The sequence below is a fragment of the Solenopsis invicta genome, chromosome 4, assembly GCF_016802725.1.
Source record: "Solenopsis invicta isolate M01_SB chromosome 4, UNIL_Sinv_3.0, whole genome shotgun sequence".
Taxonomy (NCBI): domain Eukaryota; kingdom Metazoa; phylum Arthropoda; class Insecta; order Hymenoptera; family Formicidae; genus Solenopsis; species Solenopsis invicta.
This window is the reverse complement of record NC_052667.1, coordinates 20,833,636-20,850,168: the sequence shown is the minus strand read 5'-3', so window position 1 is coordinate 20,850,168 and position 16,533 is coordinate 20,833,636. Positions and strand designations below refer to the sequence as shown.

At 37.1% G+C, this 16,533-nt stretch overlaps 5 protein-coding genes across 10 annotated transcripts in view; 2 read left to right on the top strand and 3 right to left on the bottom strand.

Moving 5' to 3' along the window:
- Positions 1-3,509, bottom strand: part of LOC105201464 (cadherin-99C) — a 115,946-nt gene extending 112,437 nt beyond the window's left edge. For both annotated transcript variants that reach the window (XM_011169484.3, XM_039448041.1), the window contains exon 1: positions 1,783-3,509. In XM_011169484.3, coding sequence (XP_011167786.2) covers positions 1,783-1,785 — 3 coding nt within the window. In that variant the 5' untranslated portion in view covers positions 1,786-3,509. The remainder of the gene's footprint in view (positions 1-1,782) is intronic.
- Positions 3,510-3,707: 198 nt separating this feature from the next.
- LOC105201466 (39S ribosomal protein L1, mitochondrial) lies at positions 3,708-5,987 on the bottom strand. The gene is made up of 8 exons (XM_011169485.3): positions 5,862-5,987; positions 5,458-5,647; positions 5,161-5,374; positions 4,902-5,081; positions 4,650-4,764; positions 4,193-4,311; positions 3,993-4,090; positions 3,708-3,910 (listed from the first exon to the last, which is right to left on the bottom strand). The coding sequence occupies exons 1-8, from the start codon at positions 5,878-5,880 to the stop codon at positions 3,748-3,750; spliced, it is 1,098 nt and encodes a 365-aa protein (XP_011167787.2). The 5' UTR covers positions 5,881-5,987; the 3' UTR covers positions 3,708-3,747.
- Positions 5,988-6,311: 324 nt separating this feature from the next.
- Positions 6,312-8,514, bottom strand: LOC105201468 (40S ribosomal protein S8). The gene is made up of 5 exons (XM_011169490.3): positions 8,381-8,514; positions 7,727-7,857; positions 6,895-7,146; positions 6,688-6,817; positions 6,312-6,479 (listed from the first exon to the last, which is right to left on the bottom strand). The coding sequence occupies exons 1-5, from the start codon at positions 8,382-8,384 to the stop codon at positions 6,370-6,372; spliced, it is 627 nt and encodes a 208-aa protein (XP_011167792.1). The 5' UTR covers positions 8,385-8,514; the 3' UTR covers positions 6,312-6,369.
- A 143-nt stretch (positions 8,515-8,657) lies between these two features.
- On the top strand, positions 8,658-13,959 carry LOC105201467 (histone deacetylase complex subunit SAP130-A). Of its 4 annotated transcripts, none has more exons than XM_026135274.2 (10): positions 8,658-9,357; positions 9,439-9,751; positions 10,031-10,278; positions 10,570-10,915; positions 11,191-11,406; positions 11,485-11,884; positions 12,006-12,152; positions 12,655-13,113; positions 13,202-13,395; positions 13,476-13,959. In XM_026135274.2, exons 2-10 carry the CDS (start codon positions 9,446-9,448, stop codon positions 13,722-13,724), a joined length of 2,565 nt encoding a protein of 854 aa, XP_025991059.1. In that variant the 5' UTR covers positions 8,658-9,357; positions 9,439-9,445; the 3' UTR covers positions 13,725-13,959. The 4 variants fall into 4 exon arrangements, with proteins under 4 accessions (XP_025991059.1, XP_011167788.1, XP_011167789.1 ...); XM_011169486.3 differs by having other exon boundaries at positions 8,660-9,357; positions 10,567-10,915; XM_011169487.3 differs by having other exon boundaries at positions 8,673-8,910; positions 10,567-10,915.
- A 200-nt stretch (positions 13,960-14,159) lies between these two features.
- On the top strand, positions 14,160-16,499 carry LOC105201472 (dynein assembly factor 3, axonemal). Of its 2 annotated transcripts, XM_011169496.3 has the most exons (6): positions 14,160-14,531; positions 14,618-14,807; positions 15,039-15,209; positions 15,342-15,521; positions 15,602-15,827; positions 15,884-16,499. In XM_011169496.3, the coding sequence occupies exons 1-6, from the start codon at positions 14,288-14,290 to the stop codon at positions 16,181-16,183; spliced, it is 1,311 nt and encodes a 436-aa protein (XP_011167798.1). In that variant the 5' UTR covers positions 14,160-14,287; the 3' UTR covers positions 16,184-16,499. The 2 variants fall into 2 exon arrangements, with proteins under 2 accessions (XP_011167798.1, XP_011167800.1); XM_011169498.3 differs by lacking the exon at positions 15,039-15,209.
- Positions 16,500-16,533: the final 34 nt, after the last annotated feature.

Sequence of the window (16,533 nt, the reverse complement as noted above, 5' to 3'; positions counted from 1 at the left end):
CATTAGGCCGCGATCTATCCGCGCGCGAGAGCAGAATTAATCCTTCGCGGCACAGAAACTGTTTTTTGCACGAAGAAACGATGCCGTCAGAAAAAGCCATCCTGCAATGTAAAAGATATGCGAGAAACACGGCATCGCGATTGCGCTAACTGTACCGGTGTTCGATGCCACAGCCGCAACAAATCTCTCCCGTGTAAAACAGCGGCTAAAGTAAACCGTTCCCGAAATGCTTGCTAACGCGAATCACCGTGCCTGAATCGACATTTCTCTCAATTTGTACGATCACGGCATTAGTAAAAACCACGTTGTGGCAAAGACAAATGTTTTTCGAGGATGATTTTTGTCATGTAAAATTATATAAATGCTTTCTCATCGTTAAAGCCGCGAAGTCGTTTACTTTTACTGTACACCGAAAGAACGGCTTTTGCTGAAGTGTCTACACTGAAAGAAATATTTGGCGAAATAGACCAAACTAAGTTTAGTTAGTGATCAAATGAATTTTGTAGCTGTAATTACTAAAGATGCAGTTGTTTTGATCAAACAATCTGTAGCCTTAACCAAACAATTGCTTCAATTATCACCAAATAATTTGTTAAATATAACTAAGCGTTTGGTACCACTACAAAAGTCATTTGATCACTATTTAACCAAACATTTGGTTGATGTTTCTCTGTGTAAAAATTTAACTGGATATAGATCTGAAGATAACTTTGTTGGACCATCAAAATAATTACACAGGACGCTTCAGCATGACGAGCAATGTTTTTAGCAGCTCGAACGTCCTATATAATTATTTTGATAGTCTGACAAAATTATTTTCTGATCTGTATTTAGCTAAATTTCCAAGATACTTTAGCAAAACCGTTCTTCCCGTGTACATATTACTTACTACATATTAAAGATAATGCAGATTAAAGATAAGGGTAAGTCCGCGAAATTTCGGCAGAGAAAAGAACGGCGAAGGAATCTTCAAAAAATGCCGGAGGAGCCACGCGCGAAACGCGCGTTCGCGTGTATGCCATAATAACGACACTCTCGTGGCTGCAAATTACGGCCACTGCATACCAATCCGACGTCCGTATTCACCTTGCGAGCTTCCTCTCTTGCAGCTCGCATACGCGAAATGAAGATATCAAAGCCCGCTTGGGCCTGAAGTACCTCCTCACACGCGTCGACCTTTATTATAAGATGCCCTTTAAACTCCATGCACGTGAGAGCAGCCGCGCGCATAATTTTAATGCGTAAGGGTTCATTTCCCATACGTATAGTACACTCCCATATATATATATATAGTTGCTCGAAAGTTAGACGTAAAATAGAAACAGACATATACGAACGTAATATGTATAAAAGTCGCGGGAAATGCAGTGCTTATCACTATGCCGGAAAGTTGCGGCATCGCACTTCTCACCGTTGCTCCAAAATTACTCCGATCAGATTTAACGAGGAGTTGAATGCAATAACGGTGTTAAAGTCGAGTAAAAGTATTTTATTTTGGGACAAATTCAAAGTTTCGAAATCTCGAAAATAATTACGAGGGTTTAAGCAGCGAGTACAATTTAGATATGATTGAATAACTTAATATTAATAACAATCGGAGCGTGGTAACAAAGACGTGTAGTTAAACAGTTGAAGCCAGACCAACTTTAGACTGTTGTTGCATTCACTCTCTGTGATTCTTTGAAAAACCGATTTCTCTCTCTTTCTTCTCTCTCCGAGAGTCGTCGACTTCGATTTTGCGGAGCGCGTGCTTCGAACCGGAGGCGGTCTGTGCAAACTTACCATGACTGGTGCACGTGTGCGCCTATATGTCACCTAATGTCGCAGTTGTTGGCCGTTCAGCAAGAGCATGTCTACAAAGGAGGCAATCGGAGCGGCTGGCGTCGAGAGCAAAACTTGAAATCGTTGTCTTTCTCTCTCTCTCTCTCTCTCTCTTTCTCTTTCTCTCGTCGTGTCGTTGCACCCTGCACAGTCAACACGGATCACACCATACGTAAACACATACACACAGAGAGACGCGCGAGCATTCGCCTCCTCCACTTTTCCACACATAAAAGACACGAATCTTCTCTGGTTCGCGCGCGCAAAATTTTCTTTCCCAATCTTTATAATACAGCCGAGCCGAACTATCCCAAGAATTCCCGCGCGACGTTCAGCATCGATATACCGAGAGGGAATCGATCAGTAGGTCAATGGGAACGCACGCCACCCTCTCGGTAGAAGCCAGACGCCGGTTTCCGGCGACGCGTTGGTTCTTCTTCGAAGAAAGAACGGCGCGAGAACGCGTGGCCGGCTCGCGCGTACGATCGTCAGCCAGTTGGGAAGGGCAAGAGAAGCAACGGACGGATTTTCAACCTGGCGAACACCGACTGAGCCCACGACCGGCAGGTAGGTGAGCCATTGCCCCTCCACCGATCGCTCGGTGCCGCACCACCACCGGTCGCCGCTCACCGTGTTCTCCATTCTCATTTCCTTCGCTTCACTTGCCTTCGCCGCTCCTTCTACTTCTCTCCTTCTTCGTCCTCCTTCGCCGCACGTACGCGGCGTTTCCCGCAGAGACGGCTACGCCGTCGGGCGAACTGGGTGACCGCGTGTGTGAAAGTGCATCATCGCGTTCGACTGTAATGATCGCGAACCATGTGTACCTTCGTGTAAACGCTTTCATCGAGATCTTTGCTGCAAAGACCTCCCACGTTAACGTTAGACTCCCGCAAGACGCAAAAAGACAAATAGAAAGTTGTATAATTAATAAATCATTCATTGATTCGCCGAAGACATCACTTTTGTACAAATCTTGCGCCGGATTGTTACGGATACTTTTTGCGTCTATAAAATCTCCGTGCCCACGAAGATATCGTTCCTAAATCGCAAAAGAAATTCACAAGCATTCACGGAAAATAAAATATCTTCACTGAAAATAGACATATAAGTGTTCTGCGTTAAAGAGAATCAGAATTTCGCATTGGAAAGTATATTTCTGTAAAAAACGCTTTTGCTACGAAACGCGTCGGGACTCGTGACGCGCGGCCTCTACCTTGAAGTGCAATTAACAATTTACACAGACCGTGTTTGAAGAGGCTTTTGTACGCGCAAAGGCTTCGTATTACACTATGGGAAGACTGTAAGATTTCATCGAATCTCGCGTATAGAAATATCTTTAAGCGCTTTATATCACCAAAGCCCTTGTGTGTACAATGACTCACTCAATGAAGTAGAACTTCGCAATATTCATTAATAATAAATACATTGCCTAGGGCACCGTTAGCTCTAAAGCCGCCTCTGTCTCCCTCCGTATGCTCGTATCGTGGCTTATTAACGCATAAGCGGTAGACCATAGTCATCACGTTCCATCTGCGTTAACAAGATTACGTACCGCATAATTATATACCTTTCGGTAAAGAATTATTACGGTCAAACTGCACGCGGCTACGAACAATTCTAACACATTTCGCATAAAATTGTAATAGTTATAAATTTCAAGATGCAAATCGCTCATCTGTTCACTATTGCGTTATATAAGTCAACAATGTTCTATAACGTGTTTCTTTTAATTAATAATTTAGAAGAAAATTTACAAATTTAAAAAACCGACAATTTAGCTCTTTAGAATCAGGATAAATAGATGAGATGTTAAACCTCGTTAGTTGCAATGGGAGAAAGACACAGGTTCTTACTATCAATAGACATTATTACAATCTGTGTGAACATTTAGTTTTAGATATTTTATTGATAAACCTATAGACAAAATTAGTGAGACGCAATAACAGCGTCTGGCTTTTCATCTTCTTCTTCTTCTTCTTCTTCTTCTTCTTCTGCTGCTGGTTCTGTCTTGAGTGCGCTATTTTCAGATAGATACGGTTCAAAGTCAACTTTAAGCTTTTCTGGCGACGGCAAACACGTAATACGAGTTCTGTTAAAGCATAATAAATTAATTATTCCTATATATGTAAAAGCGTAATCATTATTTCAATGCGAGTGATTTTGAATGTTACCTTGTGATAAAAGGTCCTGGCCGACGTGGTTTCGCATTGTTAACATCATTAAGAACAGCAGCAAAATTCTCTTCCAATTGTTTTATTTCCATATCAAGCTATAACAAAATAATTTTTTTTTTAAACCAGTTAATAAAATATACAACCGGCACAAGTAATCATTTGTTTATAAAATGTTCATATAAAAATCAATAACTTACCGTTCCAAATGGAATTTCGACGGTTCCATACGACTTCAGAATATCGTGCGGTTTTGCTGTATATTTTATTCCAGTTAAAAATTTCGTTACAAGCATCTTTATGTCAGTACTCAAAGTACCTAATAGACCAAAAATTATGATATAAAAACATAAAATATTAATTTAAAACTGATGTCAGTTAAATAGTTTTGAAAATCTTGCATAAAATTTATATTTTAAAACCAGACCAATAATTAGTTCATAATTGCTTATATCATGTGATTATTAACAAAGCATAGCATTCAATAAGCATTTATATACTTGAATTTCTGATTGTGCTAAGTATATACTTTCCCCTATTGTGTTACTACAGGTGTACTACTTTCTATTACATTCTAACAATGTATTTACAAAGCATATATGAAGTGCACTCAATGTATCATAAAGATGAAAATTTCAAAGTATAATTTCCACTAACCTGATTTAGCGCTGGGAAATTTCTTCTTCATAAGTCCTCTAATCAACAACAAATCAGGTAAGATACTTGGCTCTGACACAACAATATCATATTCTTTCAATGAAAATTCTCCATTCTGAAACAGAGTGGAAGTTCCATTAGTGATGATTAATTAAAATAATCTTTGCAAATTTATTGACTGACACACATTACACACAGTATGCAACAAATACATTGAATAATTTTGTGTTGCAAGAAACAGTAATATATTACCTGAATCAATTTTATTAATTGTTTACCACCACTGTAATGAGCCCCTGCATTTTTTGCAATATCTTCCATTTCAGAACTATTACAAAATGCCAGTACTTTTCTGTTTTGACCATGATCAAACGCATGTGGTAAACATACTATTTTTGTGAAGGCGTCAACAAATTTTGTTTTTTTTGTACCCTAATAACACATGGTTATACATTTAATATAATCTTATACATGCCTATATCTTGCATATACTTTTTTCTTTTTTTTTCACCTGCATATCCAATTCTATTAATGCATTTATCTGTGCATTTGGCAAATTGTATATAGTAGGATGATGCGTCTCACGATGATTCTGTACTGCTTCTTCAAACGAATTAATTTTCCATTTATGAAATTTTGCAATCCATACATTATCTGCTGGTTCAGGTTTTTTACTATCATCTAATATAATATCCTTCAAGTCGAGTTTCTTCTTTTTAGCTTCACTGATATCGCAAGAGAACATTGGCATTAATATATTGATACTAACATACATTCTTATATATACATGATACGAAAACGTGCTTACATCATCGCTGCTCTCTGATTGTGTGGGATAAAGCCTACTTTTTCCACGACCACTTTGACTTTCTTCTTTCTCGCTTTTTCTCTCGTACCTTTTCTGGCAGCATAGTTTCGCGCTTGTATAAAACTGGCGGGACAAAAACCAAGGCATGTCGCGTATTTATACGTCGTAAAAAAATTGCTCAATAACCAGCCTGGAAAATAAAACCGCTCTTAGAAGATGTAACATTGTTTTAATTGTTGTATCGAGTAAAAAAATATGATTTTAGGTTATGTACAATGATCACTTTAATGGAGAAAAACACTCGCTATGGGAATATTCATTAAATGGTAAGCAAGAAAACATAAAATTAATTTTTTCCATATACTGTTAAAGGGATATTAAAAAGAATAAGAAAAGACATGTACCATTAGCCGCTAATGCCATATTTTACCAAGCAGAAGAAACAAAGTACAAAGCGGCACAAAGCAGTTAGATATAGAGGTTTGCATTCGCACTTTGCTGCTTTCAGAAAGTCATCAAAAAATACCTTAATCTTTATACACTGTGTGTTCAGAAACGCAACCGCTCTTAGCTTTAAGTGGAAGTTGAAGATGATTGGTTGGATTTAAAGGTAAGGACCAATCATTATTTATTCAATGGCTCGGTGACCAAATTACATTCCGAAATCCATAAAAAGTAAGGTTACAACTTTCTTGCGATTTACTGTATATCTATTCAACTTCTTGACTTTATAAAATTTTTAATATACTTAAGTAAATTTTAAATATTTTTTAAATACATTGCATTCTATATATTTAAATTATGAAATTATTTTAAATTTATTTATCTCTACTCAAGGAGAATAAATAATGATGTGAGATAAAGTTCTTCTGTATTTCAAGATCGTGTTTTATTAATGAATCATAATTATATTTATTTAGCCTTCTTGCTCTTAATCTTCCTCATATAAAACTCGAGCTCTTTGCCCTCGAGGATGTAACCGTCAGCTCTACCGCATTGACCAGGCCTACTTGCTATGCAAGCTGAAAATGAAATAAATCATCACTTGATAAAATTATTAATTCAAAGTCATGTTAAGCTCGAAATATGTAAGAGAAATGCAAGAGAGCAAAGAGTATTTTACAATTTATTCAAATTAAAATATTTCCTTTTATACTTGTTTAAGAAGAAACATCAATTTACTTGAATAAGCATTTACAAATTATATAAAGAATTGAAAATTTTGTATACCAAGAACACGTCCCGTTGCAAACTGTTCTTCCAAGGCAGGTTCAACCTTGGCAAATCGCTGTCTGGCCTTGTATTTGGTTTCTGCCTTTTTAGATCGCTTCTTATTCAGCACTTCCTCTTCAGCCTCAGTCTAAGAAAACAATTGTATTCCATTTCATATCATACATAGTTCCATAAATTTAAATCAAGTTATATTTAAATGCTCACCAGTTTAGCACCCCTTTTGCGGCCCAGTGGCAGTACATAATGTCCTTCATACCATTGCCTGAATGGCGTGGCATCAATGGTGACAATAGCATTCTTGACCAAAGTTTTGGTTCGCACCAACTCATTGTTTGATGCATTATAAACAACGTCGATAACACGAGTTTTCCTGGTACTGCATTCAGAGCCCCAGGAAAAGTTTCCTGTGTCCAATCTAAGTGCTCTGTACTTTTTATTACCTCCACGCGTACGGACCTAGTACATATACAAAAAAGATACATTTATAACTGATTTTCAACACATTAAATAAATGTATTATAAAGTGTACATCAGATCGCTGTGAGATTATGTGAATAATCATGGCACTCAGAGTAGGTAAGGTTCATCACTTTATAATTTTATAATAACTTCCTCACAAGTAATTATAACAATGTAAATTATATAAATGACAGTGTATCCAATTTTAAACATTAATTATAATTGTATTCTTTAACTGAAAAGAATGTCACAAAAAAGTTTGTTTATAGGCTTATTTAATATCAAAACGCAATGTATTACACCAATACATATCAATGCTTGTAAATAATTGCAATGCTATGAAATTTAAATTCAATTTTTAGTATTTTTGTTTCCTATCATATAATTTCAATTAACACCTAATCAAATTTCTTGCTTTAAAAACTATGAGAAATTGTTTCTTTTATTTTCCCTGAACTAAACAAATAAGCATTTTTGTAACACCTTTTATCAATTTATCATTTTTATCTCAACTATATAATAACTATATAATAACCATTTACTTTTACAATTTAATCATAGTAAAAGTTGAGCTTACAGTATGAATCCGCTGTGGACCAAGCTTGGTGTTTGCAGCTGGACGTCCTAATTCAAACTTCCTCTTCTTGCGAATGGGTTTTCTCTTTCCACCAGTGGCTCTCCGCTTATGCCAATGATCCCGAGAGATACCTACAATGTAATATTAGTGAGCAACTTGGCAAAATTGAAAACATCATTTTAAGAAAACAATAAAAATAGTAATGGCGTTACAGGTATCGCGTTATTTTTCAACCTCTTAGTAAATTTGGATTCAATGTAAGTTCATTAGAGGATCCATTAAAAATGAAAAGTTAACCTAATCACGCACTGCACCACGTCGACGGTACAAAACTATTTTCCATATAGGTTAGATGAACTTATAAACGCACGGAGATAAACCGCAATATCTACATTCATCTACAACGAAACTCTTATTATCAAATAAAAGAAAAACATATAAATCACGATAGCATCACGCGTTCGGCATAGTCGGTCGTCAACGAGTATCGAGACGGTTTTCGCGTATCCAAGGTGTCAATAAGAAAATAATATTTCCTCTCGATGAAAGAATGATATCCGATTCATGCGCTACTCGTAACTCATCGCGATATTGCGACGAAAAAACGTGGATTCGCGACGATGAAATTTAATTTCAACAAAATCGTGCACTCACCCATCTTGCTGCGATGCAGAAAGAACCCGGATCTTTAGAATACTAGAGAAAAGAGAGACTACCGCCGATCTGCGCCGAATCAAACGAAGTCACTACGTCTGCAACAGGAACATCCATTGGTCGATTTTCCAGCCGCTACGCAAGCATCGAGAACATCTACAGCCTGCGATTGGCTGTGTGTGATTGACGCATGCGCACAGGAGACCGGTGAGACAGTTCGTCCACAACTTCCCCACACTGCTCAACAGTCGACGTAGAGGAGAAAGTTCCTATACTGACGCCGCGCAATAAACATGGAACATTTGTTCACGTCGCACCTCACACCGCCTTCCTGCACTGCACGGCGCTTGCATTAGTGCACTGTTCGCCGTAAACGTCGCCGTCGGTAGCGATGCGAGAAGCGTTGTACAGGCACTGGTATGTGTTGCCCATCGATGCGAACGTCTGCGAAGCTCGAATGTACGAGAAGTGTTGTGCGCGGGACTACGAGTGATTCGCCGTTGTTCCCCCGGTTCGAGACTTCTACGCAGGTACGCGCGTTTTCACGACGACGCTACGCGGGCAGTTGACTTCTGTGGACCGCTCGAAACACAGGTCGTAGGGAGTGAGAGAGAAAGAGAGAGCGAGCGAGAGCTAGGGAAAGAGACGGAGAACGGTCCGGCGTTTTGGCATTTGGCCTGTCCCCTTGGCCAGAAGTGCGCGAGACCGACGATGCGGCGGCCGCTCGTCCCCGGTCGAATCTTCTCCCGCGCACGCATCGACGGAGCGGCGTAACCTCTAAAGTTCGCTCGAGGCTCCGGCAGCCGATGCTTCCTCCTGACATAAAACGACGACCCGGACTAACGTCACGCAGATGGCTCGTCCTACTCCGAACATGACGTGTCTCGAGCCGCTCGTTGGTCAACTCCCGCGTAAATCCATCTCGTCCATCGCCAGCAGCCCCGGTGGATAATCCCCCTTCCTTCCCCCCTCAGCTGGTGCGCGTCTCTCTTCCTTCCGATCCGTTCCCGCGCGTGGTCAGTGCGTAAATTAATTCGTCGCCTGTTTTGTTTCGACAGCGCGACCATGAACACTACGATGAGCACCGGCGTGAGTGGCAGCGGCGACAAGCGTCTACCGGAGACGACCGTGCAGACCGTGGCGCAAAACTTAACTACAATGCAACAGAATGTACAGAGTGTGCAGAGTGTGCAGAGCGTGGTTCAGAGTAGTATACAAAGTATTCAGCCGACCCAGACTATTGTAGGGCCACCCAGCAGTCTGGTAGGCAAATCAGTGTCACTGGATATGAATCCGAAACTGTCCTTAATGAAGCCCGTAGTACCCTCCGGTACTACCTCGTCTACAGAAACCAGCAAAATAACAACAACGGTAATTCTAGCATCACATTCAAATGGTGTTATATTGTATAACATTGATATTGTTCTATTGCTTACAGGAATGCGAATTAGCGCTACAATCGTTAGTCTGTTTTGTATTTTACAGTAGAGTAAACTTTATTTTAACCTTCTATTGAATAATGTCAAATAAAAGTGTTTCATACAATGTAGGGTATCTTAATGATAAATATGGGAACGTTACTTGTCAAGTGCTTTAATGATCATGCGTACATTTTAATAGGTTTATTAATACCAAATCCACTGCTTCTAGTTATGTTCTATAGGATCTACAGTAAAAATAATATCACCAGGAATATTAAGTACTGTGGAAAGGCAAATCCCACCACAAACAACACAGTTGTCATCAAACACAATTGTACATCCAGTCAGCATGCCAGCCACTTACCATGTGCCACGGGGACCCGCTGCGGTTGCTAATATCTCTGCACCTAGGTCAACAGTTGCTACTCCTATTGTTAGGACAAATGCAGGACAGATTGTCCCAACTACTAGACCAGGGTACATATTTTTTCCTCTTTTGTTTGTCTATTTTTTGTGTATTTAGTTCATCAGCTGTGTTTGTGCTGTAGTTGCACATTTTTAGGGTGACAGGGGAGGGGGGGACTCAGCTGATAGGATGCAAAAACCAGATTAAACATGTAACAATATTTATCTGATAAAGCAAAACAATGTTTGAAATGGTAATCAAAAAGATGAAATATGATTAAAAGAAAGAGATTGAAACACATACAAAATTATTTTAATAAAACAAGCTTTTCTAATATTATGTATCAATGTTTTCAATAGTAGTACGCCAATCTCCAATCCTCAATGGCAACCTAAGACAACGTCCGTCGCGTTATACGCGCAACCACAAAGACATCCCACACCTATTACCGGCAGCAGAATCACCAGGCCATCGTCCACTGTGTATACGGGACAGCAGCCACGTCTAATTACGCCGGGGATGATTACCAATCAGGGAAGATCTGTTCAAGCTACCATGGTCACGGGTAGTCCGTCCAGGTTAATAGCGCCCGTCTTGCAAACTAATCTTACCAGACATCCAGTTGCACAAAACAGACCGCCGACGCCGCAAGTAGTAACTGTATCACAGACCTCGCAACCCACCAGATCGTCAGCACAAACCATTCAAGTAAATCATAATATAATATATTAATATATATGATATATATACATACATGTGTGTAATATTGTACAACTTTTTGTTTACTCTTTTATGCACTTTCAAAAACTTACAGTTGTCAAACACAGTATTGAGTCATGGTACACGAATATCGACACAATGCGTTCGACCCGGAGGTGAAGGCATACGTGACGGTTGAGTGTACTACTTTACTGGATTGCACATAAATGTGAAGTAATGAAATGTACAATTTATAAATTTATAAATTTTATTGAAATGTTTAGCCCACTCAGCCCAGCAGACCTTTAACTACGACGGGTACGGCGAAACGTATAGCTGTGTCAACACCTATCGTAGAGACAGCGAACAGAATAAGCAGTACGGCTTCGACGGTTACTATTGGTTCAGTCGAACCATCATTAGGTCGACAATTGTCAATTAGTGGTAGCACGGTGGCCGGACCATCGACTGTTAGCCATATCGTTATTCCTTCGCAACAGGTAGAAGTCATATTCTTTAATTTGTGATATATTGAAAATTCTTTCAAGATGACTAATAAGGGTAATAATTGTAAACAGGTTCAACCACAACAGGGTGCACCGCGTGTTGTCCAAACCGTTACATCCCTGTCGAGTCTCAGTACTGTATCGCAAGTAATTACAACGGCCGCGAATACACAGTCGAATACAATGCGGATATTGCAAACAGTTCCGACCACGGTTGCGAAAATCGCGGGAATGTCCTTGCATCCTTTGCCAATCGCTCTACCAGTAAAGACTGCATCGGCACCGATCAAGGCTGCTCCTGCACAGTCCCAAAATATTGGACAAACCGTCCAAGTCAAACCGACGCCACAAGCTAATTTACGTATGTCGTCCACCAATAGCAGTACAGCCACGAGTTCCACTCAGCCGGTTCAAGGACAGTATATACATCCACCGCATACCACTACCACATATCTTTCTTTTGAGACTACAGGTAAATCATGATTTAAAATGGGTTAATGGATAGACTATTTATTTTTTTAATTTTTTATTTCTAGTAATAAAAAATAATTGCTTGTCTTCTGTAATAAAAAAAGCTATATTTTGCTTTCCAGGAACGTATTCACAATTTCGACAGGCTTCAGTGCAGCCGGTGAGATTAGTTGTTGAGCCAGGGTATGAGGAACCTCATGGTAAACCTAACGCATCTCCCAGACCAAGTATCCTGAGAAAAAGAGATCATGACAATTCACCAGTTAAAGGTACAATTAAGTTAAAATTAATTATAATCGAAGTAATAACACGTGTATAGAAACATAGAAAGTATCACTTATTCTTATATGCAAACATAAATTTATGATATAAGGAAAAAAATTCAACATTGATATACTTACAAGTTTTTTTCAAATAATTTATAAGGATAGAAATTGGAACATTTTTACATTTGCAACTCATTAAAATGTACTTGTGGAACATTGATATGATATATATATCAACAAAATATTTATATATGGTAGTTATGATTGTTTACATATAAAAAAAAATAAATTCTTATGTTTTAGTGTTGAGACAGAAATGAAAAGAATACTAGAATAGAGAAATTAGATATTAAAGATAAATTTTCTGTATATATGTTTTAGTATGTTGTACCTATAATTAAAATTTTAGTTTATCTATCTTATGTGTGTTAAGATCTATAATTTTTTGCTAATAATTCAATTATATTTCTTAATGACCATCTATTATAGAATTTCAATTTCACAGGGGAGTCACAATTTCTTACAGGTGCGGCTAAAAATTTAATTCCTGTACTAGCAGCTTTGCCATCAAACAGATCAATATCCAGTCCGCCGTGCTCGCCGAAAGGCGATCAGGATGGTGGTTGCCAGAGTTCTGGATCCACGACCGTATCCGCTACGTCTTCGCCAGGTCTCGATGAGGAACTTGATCAATCCAGGATTACTATTAATCCCACTATAGAAATGTCACCGAGAAAAAAGCCTCGCAAGCAACAGCTTACAGGTGTAGAATTAACTGAACCTCGATGTACAGAGGAAGAGATGCAATTCATCACGGAAGAAAAATTGAAGAAAGAGATCAAAGAGGAATCAAAAGAGAAGCTGTCTGACAAAAGACAACTTTGCAATGTACAAAGTGATATTAAATCATCTACTCAGCAAACAGAAATCACAATACGGACACGGCCTGTACCAAGTTTATTAGGTGCATATAACATATATATTTTATTGTTATATTTGTATTTTTTAATGTTAATTTTAATTATATATCCTTTCTAAATATTTGTTTTTAGGCTCTTCTTGGAAATGTAAATGGTCAGTTAGGTTACACCATTATAGAAGACCTAGCGATGTAAGACCTCGAGAGGAAAGAAGACCAACAGTCGCTGAACTAGCACAACAAAAGCACGTATTACAAAAACTGAATGGATGGAAAGTTTATCATCTTACTACGCAAATGGAAGATATCGCAGCTCTTGAAAAACAGGTATACTGCTTCGTTATTTAAATTTTTTTAAAATTTATTTGGCAGTTGAATACATAATTACATTTTTTTTTACTATATAGGTTCATGAAAAATTAAAAACGACGCTCATGCTGCTGGAATCACAGCAAACTGTTAAAAGCAAACATAGCGATGGGCTTGAACGTGTGAACGAACTGATTAAAGGCAACATGCAACGCAGTAGTTTAATCAGCGAAGGCATGAACGAAGCACGTACACAGCTCGTAGCTATATTTCAACATAAAGGCCCTATTACTGATTTATTGCAACGCTGTGGTAACAAACGGGCGCAAAAAAAGAGAGACAAATGAGCTGTCGTGCTAAATAAATACGTAGAATCTTTATAAACGAACTTTGTTGAAGGAAAGTTCAAAAGGGAACTATTTTTATCTGTGTCACAGATTCTATATATAGGAATAAATAAATGGTTTTATAAGTCTAAAAGACATGACTATGTCACTATATATAATAACATGTTTATAATTTTATTATATAAATCTATAACGTTTTTATTTTAATATAATACTTCTTACTCCTCTAGCCAAATGTCTTTCTATTCATTTAATTTCTCTGCCTCCAATTAATTTATGCATATATCTGTTTTTAGATAGAACATGAGTCTTAGAAAAAAAATGGAATATTTATCGCAACCAAATAGGATTATAGAATTCAAATGTAAAAGCATTTACTTATCTTTTTATTTGTATTTATATGTATATATCTATATCTATATCTATAAGGTTGTCATGGAGATAACAAATCTTGAATTATTCCTTGGTAACAGTAATAGAGAAAGAAATCTTTATAAATTGTACATACATAGCGATTCTATGAAAATGTATATTTCGTAAAATTTTCATCAAAATTTTAAAACATGTGGTGGGGATACAGTAAACCGCTAGATTTACAAGTTGAAATGACACAGAGAGAAGGCTCTGTTTTAGATAGTCTTGAAGTATTGATTGTAGGTTCTGGTGATGCACGGCACATCGTGAAGACGCTAGCTTCATCTTACACACATCCTGATCGAACTATCACGTATCACGTTATCGAACCAACTTTGGAACAAGTTGCTAGATCGATACTTTTATTAAGTCTTTGCTTAGAAAAAGACTTAGGTATGTATTCGAAGTGAATACTATCAAGTCTATACTAGAGATCAAAGGAACTAATACACATTTTATAATTAATATTAATACTAAAGGACTGCAGGAAGCGACGCGATATTATTTGGAGATTTTAGGGAATACTCTTTTGAGACCATCTACTGCTAAATATTTGGCAAGATGCGCTAAACAACTGATCGATATTCCGACTCAGACCATCGACTGTCCATGGTTAATGTTAGAAAAATTTAAGCACAAGGATAGAGATAATTTGGAAACCATTTTTAAGTAAGTTAACGTTAAGTTTAAGGAGATACAATGTAGAAAAATGATAATTTCTAACAGTGGCGAATTTTGAACTCTGAGACGTGAAACAAAACTTAATTTGTGAAATCTTATAATGCAGAATTCCTAGATACAGATCTACTGGAAAATTCGCCACTGGTTTTGAGTAAAACTACTTAATATTTTTGCGAGCATTTATATGTGTTGCATTTTTGTAATAATTTCTCATATAAGATTCTGGGCGCGTGCAACACGCGAAGGAGTTCCCATCGTGAATTATTGGGATCGCAGAATCAGGAAATTATTAAAAACGAGATACGATTATAGAGAAGGCGTTTTTGATTTTGATTATTATATGATTTTAAAGCCCAGATGTATCACTAATCTAACTATACAAGAATATAGGTATGTTTATGTATGCAGAAAGCATACAGTTAAAATATATAAATTTGTAATTGAAATAGAGATATACTATTTTAGATAAAATTATTTTAATATACCAATATGAGAAATTATAGTGCATATTATAATTATTAGATTTTGGAGAAATAATGGAATAGCTTTTACATGGCTCGAAGGAGAACCAGTCAGAGACAATCCAACTTTGTTAAATAATATAATTCAATATGGACCTGGTTTTTTACATTACGCATATTTGGGAGACATCGTAAACGGCCCCTTTTTTACTTGGGCTACTGTTGAAAAAAATGAAGAGAAGTAAATAAAATATATTTGACAGAAAGAAATTTGCACACCTGTGCCTTATAAATAAAATTTTTCAATCATATATTTTAAAGGCTTAGAGCAACTGACATAGCCGAACGTGAAGTAATGCGTGTAATTCATGAAATAAGAACAAAAGAACCACTTTATGAGGGTCACGTCGGTGCTCACAGAGATGCTTCAATTTTAAATGGTATTATAGTGAGCCAGATGCCGGACATGGAAATGGAAAACGAATCGTGGATAGATACCAGAGAACAGGATAAAAAAATTTCTTGGGTGGAAGTACCAAATCACAAGGTATGTTTCACATGTAATAAGCCGATGGATATTTTATGTACAATAATCATTTTTAGATAATTTTTCATCCTGTAACATCGCTGGAGTCTCTCAAGTCTAAATGTGAATATGTAAATAGATTCCATCTGATTTGGGTGGCACATAATATGACAAAACAATTAGCAAACTTGATACCGTTGGCATCTACTGGTGCACCGGTGATTGTGGAATTGCGTAAACACATGGCAGATCTTCGCGAAGAGGATCTGCAGAACTTTACCAAAGAACTAAAAGATATCGCGCAAGAGAATGGACTCCGTCCGCTTTACGACTTTGACTCTAATAAACATACTTTTGCTCGTTTCTGCAAAGATTGAGTCACGAGTAGTTAAATAATCTTAATATAAAGTTACGTATTTATAAATATATATTACACATATACAGTTAGATTAAAATAAAAGGTTTAATCAAAGAAGTACTATCTATTAAGATATTAAAATATAGAAAATAAAACATCAGTTTAAGATCAAGTTAAAAAAATATATATGATTTTCAATCTTTATTAATTAAAGGCAATCTTTTTTTTAAACAATAATTCTTTTAACGTTATTATAGATAGTATTTAATACATGAATTTTTAATATGCTTTAATGTATCAGCATTTAGAAATTAAATTAATATATAAAACTCAAATATGTTCCAATTTACTATTTAAAAGACATAAAAT